Source organism: Sinocyclocheilus anshuiensis, unplaced genomic scaffold (genome assembly GCF_001515605.1).
Source record: "Sinocyclocheilus anshuiensis isolate Anshui unplaced genomic scaffold, SAMN03320099.WGS_v1.1 scaffold1163, whole genome shotgun sequence".
NCBI lineage: Eukaryota > Metazoa > Chordata > Actinopteri > Cypriniformes > Cyprinidae > Sinocyclocheilus > Sinocyclocheilus anshuiensis.
The window spans coordinates 659,116-679,248 of NW_015544295.1; the positions used below are offsets into that span (position 1 = coordinate 659,116).

General features: G+C 37.6%; 2 protein-coding genes across 3 annotated transcripts; one reads left to right on the forward strand and one right to left on the reverse strand.

The window, feature by feature from the left end:
• Positions 1–1,233: 1,233 nt before the first annotated feature.
• Positions 1,234–17,356, forward strand: LOC107698108 (AT-rich interactive domain-containing protein 5A-like). 2 transcript variants are annotated; one of them, XM_016499024.1, is made up of 7 exons: positions 1,234–1,335; positions 4,621–4,709; positions 10,024–10,189; positions 11,673–11,725; positions 13,626–13,723; positions 13,899–14,052; positions 15,312–17,356. In XM_016499024.1, exons 1-7 carry the CDS (start codon positions 1,332–1,334, stop codon positions 16,542–16,544), a joined length of 1,797 nt encoding a protein of 598 aa, XP_016354510.1. In that variant the 5' UTR covers positions 1,234–1,331; the 3' UTR covers positions 16,545–17,356. The 2 variants fall into 2 exon arrangements, with proteins under 2 accessions (XP_016354510.1, XP_016354511.1); XM_016499025.1 differs by lacking the exon at positions 1,234–1,335 and having other exon boundaries at positions 4,663–4,709; positions 10,029–10,189.
• Positions 17,357–17,441: 85 nt separating this feature from the next.
• Positions 17,442–19,601, reverse strand: cox5bb (cytochrome c oxidase subunit 5Bb). The gene is made up of 4 exons (XM_016499026.1): positions 19,441–19,601; positions 18,589–18,659; positions 18,397–18,496; positions 17,442–18,120 (listed from the first exon to the last, which is right to left on the reverse strand). The coding sequence occupies exons 1-4, from the start codon at positions 19,568–19,570 to the stop codon at positions 18,008–18,010; spliced, it is 414 nt and encodes a 137-aa protein (XP_016354512.1). The 5' UTR covers positions 19,571–19,601; the 3' UTR covers positions 17,442–18,007.
• Positions 19,602–20,133: the final 532 nt, after the last annotated feature.

Sequence of the window (20,133 nt, forward strand, 5' to 3'; positions counted from 1 at the left end):
AATGGTACTCTTTGTGTGATATAGATTAAGTTAACTATATTAAATTATATAAATATAAAAAGCATACAGATGCATTTTTTGCCGTCTATAATTTAGAATGCCTGGGATTTTGAGTTTTAATAGACTAATCACGTGCGTGCACTCTATGTGTGATTTGGTGATATAGCCTACTTGATAATGTCAGATCGCACATCATTACAACAACACTTGAATATCATCGCAGAAGATATACTGTATATTGCACACACCCCAGACTCGACTTGAGTGGAAAATGAATCATCTGCGGTTGTGCGCGCACTTGTTTGCATATGAGCAAAGGTGTTTTTAGGAGTCTAACTTGCAAATGCCAGATGGCCAGCTATCCAGTGCGTTGTGATTGGCTGAATACCTCACGCGTGTCACGGAAATGTTACGTCCTTCACCATATTGTGATGCCTGCATCAACCACATGTAACGACCCCGGGCTGGACTCCGCTTCGTCCACGGTGAAAGCCGATCTGGCGATCCACAGCGCAAAATCTTCTTTATGCACCAAGAGCTTGTAACACTCCAACGAGAAAGGAAAAATTTAAATCTTATCATATGACCACTTTAAGTACTGTAACGAAGTATTATTACTTCGTTACAATATATTTGTAGTAATAGCCAACAATACATGGTATGGGTCAAAATGATCAATTTTTCAAATCATTAGGATATTAAGTAAAGATCATGTTCCATTCATATATTTTGTAAATTTCCTACCATAAATATATCAAAATTTTTGATTAGTAATATGCATTGCTAAGAACTTCATTTGGACAACTTTAAAGGCGACTTTCTCAATATTTTGCTTCTTTTTTTCTTTTTTTTTTTGCACCCTCAGATTCCAGATTTTCAAATAATTGTATCCAAATATTGTCCTAACCTAACAAACCATACATCAATGGAAAGCTTATTTATCTGTATAAATTTCAGTAAAAAAAATTACCCTTATGACTGGTTTTGTGGTCCAGCGTCACATATATCCTAATAATTGATCTTTTTTTTTCAGATTTCAGAATTGAAACTCTATAAGAGAAGATTCAGTACAAAACTGCAGTTAGACATACTGAAAACCATGCACTCAAAGTCTGTAAACCAACTTGTTTAAAACGAAAACGTACCGCTTAAAAAAACAGACTTTGAAGAGGACTCAGAGTCCCAGGGTTCCTGATTGACTCGAGTGAGGAAGTCCTGTAGAGAGAGCGCGTGCTGAGAGCGAGCTGTCAATTCCTGAGACGCGAGACTGAAGGACAGACATCAACACACGCTCCTGATATTACAGTCCGTGCACGACGCGCTCTTCTACAATGGGTAAGCGATTATATTACTATCAATGATGCGAAAACTTTCTAGTGTGTAAAATTAGCATGGCTTCGCTATCACATAATACTTTATATTGCTTAGTTTTTACACAAAACTGATTTTCTTGGCATTGACAGTTATCAAAGTTTCTTCAAAACAAATCTAAAGAGTCCGCTTTCAGGTTTTAAATTCAATGCCTAATATATAGATTTAAGAAATTGTATATTTTAAAGCCACATACAGAAGCGGTTCAAACCGTATACCGTTTCTGAGACACTAACGTTAGTATCTCTTACCTCACTAGTTATCATTTCATTTTTACTTGTAGGCTATCTAAAATGACTAGTCAGAATAGCTACTATATAGTTCAATTCAAAATCTTACTTGGACATCTCACGAAAAAAAACAACTGAAATAGTAAGTAGGCTAATGAATATGTACCAGTTGATCTGATAAACAATACAGTAAAAACATACTAGTCACTATTTGATTATTTAGTAGTAGCTAGTTTAAACAATAAGTAAAATAAAATGAAATATTAGCTTTTTGGAAGGAATTAATGTTAAAGTGGATTACCATAATGGCTATTACTGTCATTTTTAGTAATTTAAGTGACTGTAATAAGGACTAGATATGAGTAACCATAACAGGTTTTGCTCTTTGAGGAAGTGGTTTAGAGAAATAGCAACACATTGCTGTTGAAGCGTAAAACCCCTCATAAGCAAACTGATGAGAACAGGCCAGATAAGCTTATTGACTGAACATCACAGGCCATTTTGGTTTAGGAAGCCTTATCACAGATATGTATTTCTACGTTGATAACTTGTTATCGTGCTTTGATGTTGTCATAATGTGAACACCAGTCTGTGACATTATGACGCTATCACATTGTGATGTTATCGCACGTTATGGCTTTATTTGTGAGACAATCCAGGATTATGAAGAATTCATGCACATCAGAAGAAAAGCCGCAGTTTAAAGCCTTCTGGTGTTTGTAGTGATGCTCAGTTAAAGAATTCATTTGGGTTTATAACGTTTTGCCCCATCCGAACAATAGCAGGCTGCCAGAAACAATGCAGAAGTTGCTATCGCACCAGTGATAATATCAGTCCAACTTGTCACAATCTTTCTGCACTGTGGCTCAGAAGGGGAAGTAAAATAACAGAAGCCCGTTGAGTGCCCTTGGCACAGGAAACGTCTGATCTCGAAAGCGAAGCGTTGCTGGTTGTTACAAACAGAGATACGAGTGTAAAGAGTGGCGAGAAGGCTACGAGAAAGGGAAGTGGAGACTTTGAGGTAGAGGCAACCCAGAGCGAACCTATAATTCAGTGCTTGTGTGGTTTGTAAATAAGATGCTGTCAGGTGCCTGATGGTTACATTGTACTGGTTCTATTCACACCAGGTACCTGAGCGGTAGATGGCTTGATATGCTCGCCTGTGTGCCATTTTTGACCTGAAATTTGGCCATCGAAAGTTCAGTGTGATGATAGTGTCCTCCCATGCACCTTCTACAGAAATACAAAGCTCTGAAAAGCTTATAAAACTGGAATCACTGCACATTCGATGTCCGAATGATAAAAGATAATGCGTAATAAATGCACGACTGGTACGTTTATGCAAGGTATAGATTTTATAATAGAGGATGCATTGGTGTGTTAATTTTGTTAGACAGCTCACAAATGTTTATTTTTATATTCGAGCTGAGTATCACATAGCTGTGGTTTATACATACAGACAGGAAGTAGTGTTGTAATCATGTGGTTTCGTATTAGAATGTTCTTTCTTTCTTTCTTTCTTTCTGTCTTACACGCCCATTTAACTCAATACTTCAGATTCAAAACTGCATTTTTATAAAGCAGATGCTGGGTAAACCGAGAGCGTTGCTCTGCTCATGCTAAATTAGCAGCTGATTTTTATTTTTAATGTGATTGGGATACACAGGATATACTCAAAGACACCAAACTCTCACTGGGCCGATACCCTTTCAAAAGGTACTAATATGATAACTTTATCTACTTTTAAATCACTAATATGTACCGTTAAGGTACTAATATGTACCATTTAGGGTAAATAAGGTGCAAAGATGTACCCTTTAGCTTTTGTAGGTATACTCCATTGACAACTTTGTACCTCAGACATTTTTCTAAGAGTGTAGAGGTGAGGGATGTTTATGCAGATCTAATCAGTGTAAATGCTGTTGGTAAAGGGACAGTTTAACCAAAAATGAAAATTCTGTCATCATTTATTTACCTTCATCATGTTGTTCCAAACCTTTTTGACTTTCTTTCTTCTGTCGAGTACAAAAGAAGACGTTTTGAATACTGTGGTGTTATTGTTAACCAAAACTAAATCATTTACAGATTTTCGGTAATTGATATAAAGCTGAAATAAAAAAAATATATAAATATTAGATAAAAAACTTAAAACTTTAAAACTAGAACTGTTGTCTTGGCAACATTTTTGCACAAGCTGAAGGACTGAACTTTCTGAAACTGAATAAAAAATTCAGTTAATCTATATAGAAAACCCTAATAACTTATAAAAGTGACAAAAGCACATAACAAAATGGCTCAAACTAAAAAAAAAAAAAAAGTTTAAGTTGTAGTGCTAAAATTCTTAAAACTGAAATAAAAATTCCCTAAAGCTATATAGAAATATATATATTTTTAATCTTAAAAATTATTAAAAGTTTAAAAAGCATGTAGCAAAATTACTCAAATGTAAACTAAAAAAATGGTCAAATGAAAACTGAAAATATTAAAATAAAAGCTCATTAAAAATGTTAATAAATACATTTAATACTAAATACTAATAGTGTATAATTATTACTAAAATTACACTGAAGTATGTTTCAGCAGTTTTTACTTATACAATGAAAATCAGCGGAGCCCAAAACAACACTGGTTTCATTTACTTTCATTGTGTGGACAAAGAAACATGTTTTTTCTTTTGTGTTCTGCAGAAGAAAGTCATACAGGTTTGGAATGACATGAGAGTGAATACATTTTTGACAGAATTTGCATATCAATCTCTGGGTGAACCAATTCTAGTTTACCAATTGCTTTCCAAAGTATTCACCTCTGCTTTTCTGTGGTATCTCTGGAAAAGACCTACGCCTCTCTGTTCCTAAAATGAGTATTCATCAACTGATTCAACTGCATCAACATTGGAAATTGAACAACTCAAATCGGCTGCACACTAACAGAAAGTTTCAATCAGTGTGTACACTCTTTTGATGTATTACGTGTTTACACCTTCATTTGTGTGTAACTAGTATGCTGTGCTTTGTTTTAGTGTTGGACCCTCGAGGAGAGGTCGATGTTGGTGAAGGAGAACTAGAAGACTGTGAAAAGAAAAAGCAGGAGATGAATTCACCAAATCAGGTAAGGCAGCACATGTGGCTCGTGATTCACTCCTCCTCTTGTCATTTCAAGCCTGTGTGGTGTTATTCCTTGTGGAAATACACATTGTAGAGAACATTTCTCGATCATAGTTTACCAGAGGCTATCATATGACTTCAGTCACAGACTATTTTTATGATGGTCATTCTGTGGCAAAAGCTACGTAACAGTTCTCAAAATTTCTGCTTTTGTGTTCCACTGAAAATCTAAAAGGGTTTGGAGCGTCACAAGGGCGAGTAAATGATGACAGAATTCATATTATTTTGGGAGAACTCTCCCTTTTAAGGCATGATTATGTATCGTTTCCCAAAACTGTAAATGTGAATTTGTATGTAGTTTATGTAAATTTCACATCACTGATTCTCCTAATATGGCTGAAGTGCAAATTTTGCTCGTAAAAATAACATCTCACTTCCCCTTTCGATCTAATGACTGTTGCCAAATTGATTTCTGGTATTATTGCAATATTTCGGTTACTGAGAATGCTGATGTCAGTAACAGTAGTTAGTCACATGAGATATGACGCTGTTACCTTGTGGTTAGATTGTCCATTTGACTTTCATTTTGCAAGAAAAAAAACATTTTCAGTATTCCAGTATATTTACATGCATTGACTCAACAGCCTCTGGTCTCATTTATTTCGGTTACAGTTTTCGGTTCTTCATTTCTGCAGTACATCAGAATAACAAGTGAATGAGCGAGTTTTGAGTGTTACACTACATGCAAGGATACGCATATAAACAATCACAGTTGTTGTTTTTTCTCTCTCTCACACTTCTTGTAATTGAAAACAGTGTTTGTATGCTAATGCAAAGATGCATCATATTTCCAGGGTGGCGTCAGAAGTTGAAAGCCATGTGGTTTTGGTGGCGAGCACTGGCCATGCCACTGCGTCTTCATCAGCATGTGTAAACTCTCATTTTGAGTGTTATTGACACGCCCGCTGCAGACTAACCCACGCACTTTTCCGAAATTTGAATGAGGTGGAAATTGAAGAGCTGCAGCTTGCAGAAAGTCTCTCACACTGGGGTCTGTGCTACTTTTAGCCACAGTTCAAGAGGGACGGGGGCACGGTTCTCAACACACAAAAAAACCCTTCCTGTTTGAAACTCAAAGGTAGCATTTAAGAGCTAAGCTCTTCCCTGTTGTGGTCTTGATATGACTGTATTAAATTGAACGAGTGATCTTGTGTTTTTGTTACATATCAATTGGCCTAAATAGTTTTGTGAGAGCACGCTTTATGTATTTTAATATGCATTCCACCAGTTACATCTCTTCTTTGATTATATTTGTGGTTAAAGAATGATTTTGTAACCATCTCATTAGATAAAAGACACAAAATGCATACACAATATAAAGAGACCATTATAAACCAAATTCGGAAAAAACTACCACCTGCGTTTTTCTCAAAAACGCATTTCCCTTGATTACAAGATATTCAAATATTTATTCCAAGAACTAGTGCTAACACACTATTCCTCAAAGCTGGTTATTATCTGTGTTGTCAATATAACATGAAATGTTTGGGTAGATGGCAATCAGATAAAGCCGTATATGAAATTTCAGTGAAGATGACTCAATTCAGGAGGACAGACTGGAGCTCAGCAGCACCCATAGCAAAAGACATGTGTCAATTTTTCTCTGTTGTATTTACGATTGAAGCAAGGGAAAGAATGAATCAGACTCTTTTAGATTGCCCCAGCTTTTGGGCCTACATGTATGATATTATTCCCTTCACAGGAGAGAGATTTAAACTTAGGCCTCAATGTTTACTCATTTCAGTACACTGAAAAGGGGCCTTCTTATCTTCTATATTACTCAGAAGCTAGAATAAAGCCCTATATGCACAATATTAGTCATTGTAGAGGCCTTGTTCTGGGAAGAAGTTAAGCTCTCTGAGGAACTCTATTCAGTGTGAAACTTACTGACTGAACATTGCTTTGGCAGCAAACGGCAGAGATCAACCACCAGAGTCATCAAATGGAAATCCAAAGCTTTCTGTGCGTAGCGTATATAGTCACCGGGGAATTTCTCTTCGCAAGCTGTTACCAATTGTTTTTGTCTTTTTACCATTTTGGCGGGCGAATGTGATTTAACCAAACGTTTTTTCCAAAAAATTGTTTCCACAAACAATTAAGCCTGCTAAAAAACCTGCTGAAACAAGTCTAAGCTTAGCTGAGAAGTGTCCAAAACCTAAAACCAGCAAACCAGCTTAGGCTGGTTTCAAAAAGATTACACACTTTTGTACAAAATTAAGTCTTTCCATATCGATTTATTGTTAGTCAAGTCAAGTTACCTTTATTTCTATAGCGCTTTATACAATATAGATTGTTTCAAAGTAGCTTCAATTCAAATCAATCATGGAAACTCATCTATAAAGACAATTCATATTGTGCTGTAAAACAGCTTTAAAAGACAATATTGTCATAATGAGTTCAATTCAGCTATAAGCAATTCTATATAAGGCAGCAATGTCGTTCGTTATTCAGCTCAAGTCAGTTGTTTCTTCCATCAAAGTTTATTTTTATGATCATTTTCAACCGTTACTTCTGTATCTTTAAGACTTCATGTATATGAACTCATATATGATTGGCTAAAAAAATACATTTTTATAAAATCATGTTTTTCATAATGGCCCCTTAAAACACCAGTTGCATCAAAGCCACAACGTATAGCCTACCAGCTGTACATAAGCAGCTTTTGTCATATTTTGCTTACATTAACTTATTTTCTAGGGCTTACCACCCTTTTCTGCCCCCCTCTTATAAGTCATGTGTATTGTTACTGAGTGGGCGAACTTGTGACGGCTGGCGTTCATTTCTGCATGCCTTCACTCTTTCATTTCTCACTTGCGGCCTGCCTGCACTGTGGGTCATTGTCCTGTGTGCTTGCGCGCTAGTTGCTAGCAGTTCCACTTTGGCCTGATCATGTAGCACTTTACCACTCAGGGTGAATGTGCTGTGTTTCTGTAGATAACGTTCACTTACTTCCCTCTTTCAACAGGGGCTTGTTCCTTCCTTGCTATACAAAAGCATCTACAAGGTTTATAAGGTGCTGATCATCGCTTTAGCGGTGTTTGCTAAAGCGAGCGCATCAGTGCGTAACTTATCCTGAACAGTTTACGCTCAAGATATGGATCATACCCCAAGTCATGAGAAAGAGGTGTTTCTAAGTTATCAGACTTGTGCATTTCACATAGTGTATACTACTTCTTATAGAAATACTATACTTAAAAGAATGTAGGCCTACCTAAGTGCAAACTAAATCTAATGTTTTCGGATACGTAATTGCATATTTACAATACTGACAAGCATTTATGCTAAACTGAAATATACTTAAATAAGCGTGTGTCATATATTTAAATATATTTGTAACTAAACATTTGTAATGATGAAGTTGCAATATGAAATAATATTGAAAAACACATTTAAAATTATAATCAAATACTTTACATGTGCTTTAATATGTTAGTCAATAAATCATAATTCTATACAGCATGACAAAATATTAAAACAACTATTTAAAATGTACATTCAAGTAAAACTTGACCTTATTAAGAAGTGCACTTTTAAAAGTGTACTTAAGTGTGTTAAGAAACATAGTCTTTAAATTGAACTCTATTTAAGTACACTTAAGTGGCCTTTTATCTTTAATATTGCAATAACTGCAAGTACAGTTTTTTAAATATATTTTTAAGATTCAAAGTGCACATGCAATACAGTTAAGCACACTTCTTTTTCACAGCGGCTGATAGTGAGATTTCTGTGGTCCATATCGTGGCCCGTTCACACCAAGAATGATAAATTTAAAGATAACTATATTAGTGTCCACAATAATAGACGATAATATATTGTTTATTAGAAGTTTTGTCGTCTGCTGCTTTAAACTTTAAAAAGGTGGATTTTGATTGGCTTTCAATGTTTTTATTGTGCATCAGCTGGAAAAAAATCATTCTGAAAGTGTTCATTATCGTTCCTCTGTGTTGTTGTTGTTATTGTTAGTTGTGGTGTGAACTATTAAAACGTTATAATTGTAGTTATCATGAACAGCCCTTTATTCTGGAGTTTAGCTTCTTCCACAAGGCCTTTTGATCAGATTGTGCGAAAGTGTGATCTGAGGAACATATCTCATAATCCCACTTCACTTTTTTAGTATCATATAGATAAGGAAGGCTACATTCATACTCTTGTGTTTCAGCTGAAAATCACAAGATTTGCGGACACCAAACTCCCGCCCTCTTGCAGTAACTGCAAAGTTTCTCATGTTTGCACCACTTGTGTCTTTATCACTGTGTGGAGTACAGCACTAGTGCAGCTTTCTTTTGTGAAAACCCCACCAGTGGTTCGGTTTCCCTTCAAACAGGATGTCTGGTTACTTATTGAAAGTGGTGGTGAAAGCCAAAGCTGTTGTGTTTTCAGTCTCACACTCTGAATATGACTGGTCTCGGAACGGAGTTGCATGAGCACCTATATCACCTGCAATTTTGCATGAGGCTTTGAGAAAATGAATCAGTGAGAAGATTTATCAGGCTGTTTGTGTGAAAGTGAAATTCGAAGGTTGTTCGAAGCACAGTTACGCTGCTTCCTGTAAATGACACAAACTCACCCACATATATTCATATATTGCCTATATCGTGTGCAGTGCACACGCATACTGTAGATTTATTAGTTATCGAACCGTTATGTTGGGAACTCCTGAATTGGGCAAAAACTGACAATTATATGAAATAGAACATTTTTCAACTAGGGTGATTCTCACAAAAACATGCCCAGGTCATTTCACCTTAAAATAAAAATGAGAAAAAATAAAGTTCATGAAAAAATATATTTTGCATAAAGTCAGTGACACCTTTTTTGAGACCCTTTATTATTTTATTTTATTTTATTTTATTTTATTTTATTCATTGTGACCCTTTCATTTCCCCTCAATTTTTTAACCTGTTGTGACTAAATTCTTCTTATTTGAAGAAAAAAAATATTTTACTTCTATTAAAATATGTGTAAATATTCTATATTTAATTAAATTTTTTTTTTAATAAATTTAATTTTTTTAATTTTAAATTTTTGTAATTTTATTTAAATTGTACAAGAAATACTACCATAATCTGAATTGATTACTATTTAAATGTTAATCGTAAATAAAATATTTTTTCACCGTATAATAGTGAGGTATATGAAAACAATGTCACATTCTTCGAAGAATATGCGTAATATTCCTAAAATATTCTTTCTTCAAGTAAAAGCACTTTTTTTGGACAACTTTTGTGGTTTTTAACCGTACACTATTTTTCCACTAGACCAGCAGGGAGATGGAGAACATGGTGTCCACCAATAGCAGTGAGGAAGGTTCCAGAACGGACCAGTCTGAGAGTGAAGAGAAAACCTTTGTGACCAATCTGTACTGTTTCATGAAGGAAAGAAGCACGCCTATAGAGAGAATTCCCCATCTTGGCTTTAAACAGAGTGAGTCTGAATACGGTTGCATGTAATATTACAGCATTTACAGTGGGTACGGAAAGTATTCAGACCCCCTTAAATATTTCACTCTTTGTTATATTGCAGCCATTTGCTAAAATCATGGTTTTCAGCTGCTTTTGCTTTAAGATGTAGATTTTACATTGAACATCATGTGGCAACCCAACACAAAAACCTCAAATACTCTCAAAATCGTGCAAATGTACTGCAATTCAATAAATTTAATGTAAATGTAATTGTTCAGAACTGTGTAGGCACTACAATATGCAAACGTTTTAGTTTCAAGCTCTCAGCAGCCATAATTCACCTCACCAAAACACATTGTGGTCGTCACAAACCAAGTGAACCCGTGTTTAGTGTTGTCTCTGGCTCATCTTTTGTTTTACCTTCTATAGTTTTGTTCATGGTTTCTGAGCATGAGGGCATGTTACACAATGTATGCGTGTTGCAATCTGTCTGATTTGACTAGCTTTTACAAGCAAAAGATCAGATACACAGACTTTAACATCAGTAACAAAGTTTTTCTCCTTCCTTTTAAAAGTTGAACAGCCTATTTATTATGCTGTTCCAACTACACACAACTATTTAGTTAACTGCATTTTATTATTTACATTTAGCATGATTTCTCAGAACAGAACACATCCACAACCATTTTTTGGGTTGCAATGCCCTCATTAAAACCACTAATATATCATATATGTGGTACACTTTAGTTTTCTTTAAACCATGAGACAGAAATCACAATATTAATTATGTTATGAGAACTGTTAGATAACTGTTGTGTTGACTGTTATCTAAAATAAAACCAATCTAAAATTAATTAATTAATTATGCTATTATTAAATTAAATAGAGTTAAATTATCATTAGTCAGAATTTTTACAGTCTATTGAATTCATATTGAATTCATTGTATTAAAAAATATTTTAAATTAATTATGAAAAAAATGTATATTTAGTTACAATATGATTTTTCCTCATTACATTACACTCAAAGTTGACTCAATTTGGACTTTTTATATTGGGACAGACAGACAATACATTTAGTCAGTTATTAAAAATTGAGCTTAATCATCTAAGTCTGTTAACCAAAATATTTTCTTCAATTAATAGAACATATGTTTATTAATAACTGCAAACCAACATTTGCTATCACTACTGAGTGAGGCTACATTTGTGCTAAATTTGCAACCCTGTTACCCCTTCTGGCATTGTTGTTGTTTTCTTCTTCTTCTTCTTCTTTTTTAAAAAAGTTTTAAAATGTAGTTCAGAATGTCCCAAAATTTGGTAACAAGGTCGCATACCTCATATAAAATGAATAGATATATATATCTATATAAATAAAACAGCTCGTATAACATTTAATCTGACTTCTTTTAGATGAAGAGCACCTCATTTCACTGATTTTCACCGTTCACAGTTTTGATGAGAAATTTGTGTATTGACGCAGTCATGTCTCTGTCTTTTTTCCAGTCAACTTGTGGAAAATCTACAAAGCTGTGGAGACACTTGGAGGATATGATGCGGTAAGTATCCTCACGCAAACAAACCTCCAGACAGACCTTTCACAACCTGGTGCTGGTCTATCTCCCCCATCTCTCATTCACACCCCTGATAGCATTATCTTGTCGATATGTTGTGCAAGTATGCCAACTGCCCGAGGCTTCTGCACCTAATGAGGAAGCTGAGAAGCAGGTCATGCATTTGCCACTTGCTCTTGCACAGTGGAAACTATGATGGCTTTAGGCCACACCATACATACAACAGTGACCGTTATGACCACAATGAGAACGGGGGTCCATCTTCCACCTAGCTCTTTCTGCCCAAACCCACTGCTTCAAAGCTTTGTTCTGTCACACTTAAGTTTCCACTCACTCTAAGGTGCTAAAGTGTTTGTATTTTTAATGAGTGTGCGTGTGGTCAGTAAAACCGATGTTTGACAAAACAACGTCTGTCTGTCTGTTTGCATATAATTTTAGTCTTGGTCAAAGGGGGTCTTGTGTATGTGTGTGAATTAGGTCTGGGAGTGGAAAGTCTGACCTTGTACTCTAAAAAGAGTCATGCAAAAAAATAAATGCCATTATTGCATCAGTCAAACTTTTTTCCAGTAACACAACTAAACTGAACGTGTTTGCTGTCACCAAACAAACTTCAGAGGACTGATACCTGTAAATAAAAAGTACCTTGGTCATTAATTGATTTAGCAATGTGTCAGGCAGTAAGGGTGGTATTAGCATTGTAAAGCTGAAACTTTTATCAGCCTGTGAAAATAAATTTGGGGTATGTACTTACACACATATGAGGCAACCTCTGAAACTAACCAGTGACTAATCATGAAGTTCCACTATGACAAGGGCTGATCAGACTGATACTGCAGTGCATGCGATACACACACAGTCAGTCCAAGAAAACAAAATGCAAGCATAGATGCTAATTTAGAATTGCACATGAAACACATTTATCCATAAGGCGCCTTCACATCAGTGAAACTTTGTGGGCAAAGAAGGTCCATTGTCAGTAGTGATGCATGAAGCATTGTTAGTCAGAGGTCACTTCCTAATTAAACAGCATTGTGTTGGTCAATATGGCAAATTGACATGTTCAGAGTTAAACTAGCTTGAATTCGATACAAAATCTATATAGGGAACACATCCCTTGTGTGAGATTCCCATGGAGAAGACTGGATTTTGCCTGCAAAATTTTGTTGTATAAAGGTACATTTATGTAACCACACTCTTAGGACACCAAACTATTTTTTTTGTAATTAATTTTTGGCATTTTTGCCTTTATGATAGGACAGTTTAGATCTGACAGGAAGCGAAGTGGGAGAGAGAGGGGGGTGGGATTAGGAAAGGTCCTCGAGCCGGGATACGAATTCGGGAAAGCTCGTAGCACAACGACGCTGTATGTCGGCACGCTGCCAAAGAGGCTATCAGCACCGACAGAAAACCAAACCATTTTCAATTATGTTTTATTAACAAAGTTTGGGAGGCTCACATTCAGATAATCAACCAATTTAGCACAGGTAGAGCATGATAATTAGCACAATTATAGTAAGTATTTATACAGCCAACTTACCTCTGTCCCACAACCGTTTTCAAGTTTCCCTCCTCCTTCCCAACTCCTAACTATTCCTATCCCAGCTTGGGATATGGAGGAGTTCTCTGGGTTCTGGCTAAATGCCGAGCTCGGAGCCCTCTCCTCAGACAGCACACCAAATATGTATACTATTTCCTGAATATATAATATATAATTTGAATATATATATATATATATATATATATATAGTGCAAACTCGTGAATTAGTCATTATTATCTGGGTTTGTAATTGAATCATTGTCAGAGAAGTCGCTACAGTACAGTAGGTAGTTAAATTTTGTTTTCTTTTCTTCTAAGGGTGTGTAATAACGTTGTGTTTACTCACAGGTAACAGCGCGGAGGCTATGGAAAAATGTGTATGATGAGCTGGGTGGTAGTCCAGGCAGTACCAGTGCAGCCACCTGCACACGCAGACACTACGAAAGGTAAACCCACTTGTTAACTGTAATGAACCAGACAATTTTTTTTATTCACAAGTCGAAAATCTTAAGTCGGATCGCTCAAACTCACATTGCCCACATGAACACAACTGCTCAGTTGAAGAAATGTGCATTGACTGCTAACCCATGGCTCCAACAGTAAGACTCTTTCTTTGTACAGGTTGGTGTTGCCCTTTGAGCGGCAGCTGAGAGGGGAGGAGGACAAACCGCTACCACCCTCCAAACCTCGAAAGCAGTACAAGAGGAGCCCTGAGAACAGGGGAAGTAAGCCAGAGAGCAAGAAAAAGAGGAAGATGGAGAGAGAAGAGTGCGAGGTGAGCAGGAAGAAAATGCACTTGGATCAAAGAAACTCTTTGTCAAATGTACAATTAGGGTTGGAACTATGCTATGAGAACTTCAGCTTTGTGACGACACATTTTTAAGTAATGACTCAAACAGATTGTTGAATTAATTAATTGAAATGGACCATTTGAACCATTCATCCATTCTTCAAACCAGTTGTCCTATGTAGGGTCAGGGGCATGCCGGATCCAATCCCAGTGTCTCAGGCTGTAGGCAGGGAAACACCCTGGACCATAGGTCTTCAAACCTGCTCCTGGGGACTCACTGTCCAAGCTTTCCAACCTTCTTTCGCACACCTGGCCTGTGACTTTTCAAGTGAGCCTGAACACCTTGATAAGCTGGATCAGGTGTGTTTGATTAGGGTTGGAGCTGAACTCTGCAGGACAGTGGGTCCCCAGGTGCAGGGTTGAAGACCTATGCTCTGGACGGTTGGCTGTTTGAACCCATTCATAGAAAAGAATTTAGTGCTGTTTAAGCTACTATCTAATTCAGGGATGTCAAACAGTTCCTGGAGGGCTACAGCAGAGTTTAGCTTCAGATTTAATTAAATACACCTAAACCAGCCCTGTTGAAAAAAAAAGCGCATATGCTGGTTAGGTTTGTTTTGAAGCATGGCAGCTGGTTTGAGCTGGTCCTTAGTTGGTCATGAGCTGGTTTAAGCTGGTCCAGAGCTGGTTATAAACTGGTCTAAGCAACTAGCTCCTGCTCAGGACCAGCTCAGGACCAACTTAAATCAGCTTAAGCTCATGACCAACTAAGGACCAGCTTAAACCAGCTGCCATGCTTCAAAACATACCTAACCAGCATATGCTGTTTTTTTCAACAGGGAGCTAATTAAGGTCTTCAGGATTACTTGAAAACTTAAGGTAGTTGTGTTGGAGCAGGTTGGTGTTAAACTCTGCAGGACTGTGGCCCTCCAGGAGATGATTTTGACACCCCTGGTCTAAATGCTCCCATATTCAAGTCTTGGGAGAAGGATGGGTCACAGTCAATCAGCTAGTCTAATGACATGCTATAGGAAATTTAATGGCCAAATAAAAGGCACATTAGAACTTCCACGATATTCACAATGTTTTTTTTTATATTGCCTTTTATATATGCTATATATATTTATGCTTTTATATTGCCAGCAAAACAACAATTTGATGAATAGTGTATATCTCTAAATGTCCTATGTGTGGAGATGTATCTGTCTGCTCCTTGTCCTGAAGCATATCCCTTTTGTTCACAGGAGAAAATGGGATCAGATCATCACTGTGAGAGAGGCATGTGCTCCCATCACAGTCCATGGTTGGCATCCTCCGATCGCCTGGACTCTGATCAGTCATCCGCAGTTTCTGTCCACGGTCCCCACCCTGGCACCTGTTCTAGAGAGATCTCTCTCCTTCATACTCCTACCCCAACTGAGGTGATCTCTCCCTTGGAGAAGAAGAAGCGTCTGGCCCAGGCTAGCCTGACCATCCCTGTCTCTGGCGCCTTGGAGGACGGTGCAGAACTGGAGAGACCCTCTGTTATTCAGCTATCCCACTCTTCCCAGTCTCCTGTGTGTCCTTCTTCTACTCGCACTCGCCACTCTTCTGATGGCTCACCCCTCCCCTTCTCCTCTTCGTCTGGCTCCTTGTCCCGTAGCCCCTCTCCTTGTTCTGTCTCCTCTGAGGACTGTATAGACGTGACGACGTCTCCTTCCAAAGAACCCGAAAGTAAGACACCTTCTCGTTTGTCTACTCTGCCCATGTCCAAGGCTGCTAGCACCGGAGTTTGCAAGCCTTTCGGATGTTACCCCAGCAGCAAAGAACTTGCCAACTATCACCGCTACCATTACAGGGATTTCCCGCCAGGTGGCCCACCCCATTCCGAAAAGACCCAGAGGAGTCTTTCACCATGGACCTTGGATGGTAAATCCACCACCAGATTTGCGTCCTACAGGCTGCCTTCACCTGCATACACCAAACCCTGCTGGGTCCCTCATGCCTCCAGCTTCTACAAGGTCTCACCACGAGACCCCTGCAGGCCTGTGTCACTACAGCCCACTTTTAAACCGCCTATGTCCTACCCCCAGCACCTCCTAAAGCGGCCCACCACTGAGGAATCCTACTTGAAGAAGATACCAGTAGCCTCTCCACATCGCATTATGGATAGGAAAGAGAAAGCAAAGACAGTGTTGCCTCTGCCTACCCAGCAGTTCCTCTTCCACCCTCATGCCAGTCTAACAATGCCCTACATGCCAACCTTAGAGAGACCTCGGGCAGACTTAACCGAACAGTTGAAGGCTCTACCTCTTCAACCGGTCCTTCTTCCAAGCCATCTAACAATACCTCCTGCTCAGACTCACTCTATGCATTGCCCGCCAATGGGCAACCCCTTTACTGGATCCTACCAGGCTGCTTTGCCCTCCTATCCTTACCCGTTACCCATCTGGCATCCACCTGCTGGGTACAACATGGCAGGCCTGCAGCCATACTGAACTATTCTGAAATGAGTGGTCCTTACAGTCTAGCCTTCTGTTATTCTTCAGGTCTATAGGTCAGCGTGAAACCAAAGTTGATACCGTTCACTTTCTTAATAGACTCCTTTAGAACTAACTACAAACTCTTGATACTGAAGGATCAAGTCAATTTTCATGATCAAGTTTCAGGATAATTTTACATGAAGTAAAATGGGTTGCAAAGTGTTTAATGTTGATTTGAAAAACTAATGCTAACTGAAAGACTGTTACATACAAAGTCCTCTAGCTCAGCTGGTAGAGCACGGCACGTGCAACGACAAGGTTTTGGAATCAATTCCCAGTGTATACACAATACTGATAAAATGTAGCAGTGAATGCACTGTTGTAAATCACTTTGGAGAAAATTGTCTGCCAAATGCAGTTAAAATGTAAATGTTACATGTTGATATGTTCATCAGTGTACCTATATCTGCAAAAGAGAATAGCCTCCTAGTTCATGTGGAATAAGCATACACAATTTTTTTTAATGCCATTCTTCTAATGAATACAAATTATTTTGTGGTACAATTCAGGGTCCAGCGTAAATAATCAAGTTTCTTGCATATCTTGATAAAGGGCTAGTCTGGTTCAAAAAGGAATATTCACATAAGGGTACATCCTAGAAATTGTTTTTAAACATTTTTTTTTTCTTTTTTTAACATTTATATTACAGTCTCAAGGCACTTGACAAGATCAATGCGTTTGACAGCGCACCAATAATGTGAAAAATGTCTGTAATGTATAGTTGTACATTGCATACTGACTGAATGTAAAAAATATTTGTTTAAAATAAATTTGTCAAGATAATTTCAGGTCTTCAAGACACTTGCTGTAAATCAACTGCAAAGATTCTAGCAATGAGATGACACATCATAAGTGTTGAAACACCACATTTATTTTACAGGAAAGTTCAACAAGGTAGAGCATTCAATCACAACACTTTCAAAGTAAATGGAGCATATTTTGGATCCCACAGAATTGGGAATGTACTATCTTTGTCTAAACACTGAAAAATCAAAGACAGTCTGTAGACATTATCTCTTTTGCAAGAATGTGCAAACTTCTGTAATGCTTGTAAATTTTAAGTAATAGCTCATTTATGTAACAGGGCAAGGAATGCATTGTATTTCTAAGGAAAGTTTGGAATGTGTAAGCAGCTGATACTGCACAGCAAAGAACAGGGCATGTAAACTATTACTCAAAAAAAGAAATAATAATAATAATAAACCAACATTCACAATTAGGAAAGCACTGCCAAATCTTGCATTTCAGATTTGCAGATCTACTTATGTGAAGCAACCAATGAGAAAGAACTAACTAGGTGCCTATAAAGTGCAATTCTATTCTTCAGAACAGAGATTAGCAGAGGAGATTGTGCATAAGTCTGACTATGGTGATCGAGTCAGTATGAGAGTGATTAGGCCTCATATGCGGTGTATATTTCAGTGGGGTAACTCGTGTGGAACAAGTTTGTAGTAAGCGCCACAGGTTGGGCAGCGCTGGGCCTCACCCTGATGCAACCAAAACCAAACCACTGCAGTGTTGTCCTCTTCACCTTCAAAAAACAAAGACACACAGGTTAACAGGTTTGACCAAATATCATTAGGTTGTTATAATGGCTCATACTGATAACAAACACATACTAGACTAAAAGAGGAGGAGTAGACTAGTTAGCTTTGGTCTTTATTTGCAGCAGCCTTTGAGTCAGCACTGCCATTGTTAAGTAAAGTAAGTAAACATCCTAATGTGTCAATATTTATTAATGAGAGACAAGGATGAACAAAGAGTTTTACTAAAATCAAAATGATGGTTAAATGATACGATCACTTACAAACACAGCCAACAATCCTCTTGTTGGTTATGGAGGGGACGATGTGCGGGTCTTGTTTGGAGCCTGCATACTCCTTCGGTTTCAAGATGTTATACGGATCCTAGTGGAGAAGACAGCATTGATTGTTCTGAACTCTCACAGCACTCTTTATTTCACAAGAAGCCACAACAGAACACGTTACAAGACACTAACAGTTCCTTTCTTGGATGCCTCCAACACAATCTTCTCCAGACCGGTGGCCTGCTCATCATCTGTGGGGATGCCTGAACACAAGCTCACAAATTAATCATATTACAGACCACAACTGCTAGGTGTACTGATGTTCCACAAGCATTTTGTGGTTGTTTTCCACACATTTTTTTTAGCAAATCATTGGACTCGACCTACTTAAAGGTTCTTTATTTCAATGACAAAAGGATTGTTATAATTATTGGTCTATATTGTATAGTTATGACATAAAACATCATAAATTAAATATCTACTTATTGGTCATAATTTCAAGTCCTCTAATTATACATTTGCATTTCATAATTATGGCTTTTGTAATAATTACGACTCAAAATTAAGAGCTAATTTCGAACTTATCTCATGATTTCTATTTTTCTTTGCTTAATCTTACAATTATGGTTTACTAAATCATTTTTGGCTTTTGTGGCAGAAATTGGCATCTATTTGGCATGAAACGCAAATCTTTCCCCTGCCATTATTGTTAGTATGCAACAAACTATTTCTATTTCCTGCAAGTGCAACTGTGACCAAGTTAAATAGGATGACAGCGAGTAAGAGGATTAGACTTAGTACGAATACACGGACAACTCTTCAAGGAGGAAATAACGATGAAGCATTGCGACAAAAATGATGCAACAGTTGCATTCAAGCCCGTGTGTGTGTAACTTATATATATAGTTGACTGTATATTTGTATGATTGGGCGAGAGATGCTGTTGCTACTCAAACAGGCGATATCACTCTCGACCTAAGCTGTGTTTTTCAGCGCAAACCGTCCAAACACGCACTCAAAATAAAGCCATTGGTCGACCTGTACCTCCAGACGCCAGTCCCCTGACTGGAGCTTGAGCTGGCAGAGGCTGGCGGCTGTAAACAGCAGCAGCAGCACGGGTCGCTGATCTCAAGAGGAGCCTGGCCGCCATTCTTCCTGATGAACAACTGCGCATGCGCCACAGCTGCTGTGCGCTTCAGATGAAGAGCGCAATGCCGACATCTAGCGGTCTGGACGACTCAAACAACTTCTTCTTCTTCTTCTTCTTCTTCTTCTTCTTCTTTAAATTTTATTGGCGGTTGGCAAACCAACTGAAAGACTACTGGACTGGAGTGTGCCCCAGCTGTCACGACTCAAACAAGAAAAAAAGAGTAACTTTTATTTAGTCAGAAATGCTTAAAGTATTTTATTAATATTATACAAATATTTAATTATTTAATAGTTTATTATTAAAGCATTTTATTATTATTTAGAAAACAACATAAGCAATAAACAAAAATTAAATCTCGGGTTACAGTCATGTGGAGACGGTCTAAAACGATGTCTAAAATGTACAAAATACAATACAGTTAGTTCACACTAAGTGGTAGTACACTAATTCACAATGCTCACATTTACACACAGTATACTAATTATACACAATGCACAGTGTACACATAGAGTGTCCACCAGTGTTGGGGAAAGTTACTTTTAAAAGTAATGCATTACAATATTGCGTTACTCCATAAAAAAGTAACT

Excerpts from the sequence above, each read along its gene's own strand:
- cox5bb (XM_016499026.1), bottom strand. The coding sequence starts at position 19,570 with ATGCGCAGTTGTTCATCAGGAAGAATGGCGGCCAGGCTCCTCTTGAGA. Across the intron at positions 18,497-18,588 it reads AGGCATCCAAGAAAGGAACT|GATCCGTATAACATCTTGAA; the intron begins GTTAGTGTCTTG and ends CTTCTCCACTAG. Across the intron at positions 18,121-18,396 it reads GAGGATTGTTGGCTGTGTTT|GTGAAGAGGACAACACTGCA; the intron begins GTAAGTGATCGT and ends TGTTTTTTGAAG.
- LOC107698108 (XM_016499024.1), top strand. Across the intron at positions 11,726-13,625 it reads CACTTGGAGGATATGATGCG|GTAACAGCGCGGAGGCTATG; the intron begins GTAAGTATCCTC and ends GTTTACTCACAG. Across the intron at positions 13,724-13,898 it reads ACACGCAGACACTACGAAAG|GTTGGTGTTGCCCTTTGAGC; the intron begins GTAAACCCACTT and ends TTCTTTGTACAG.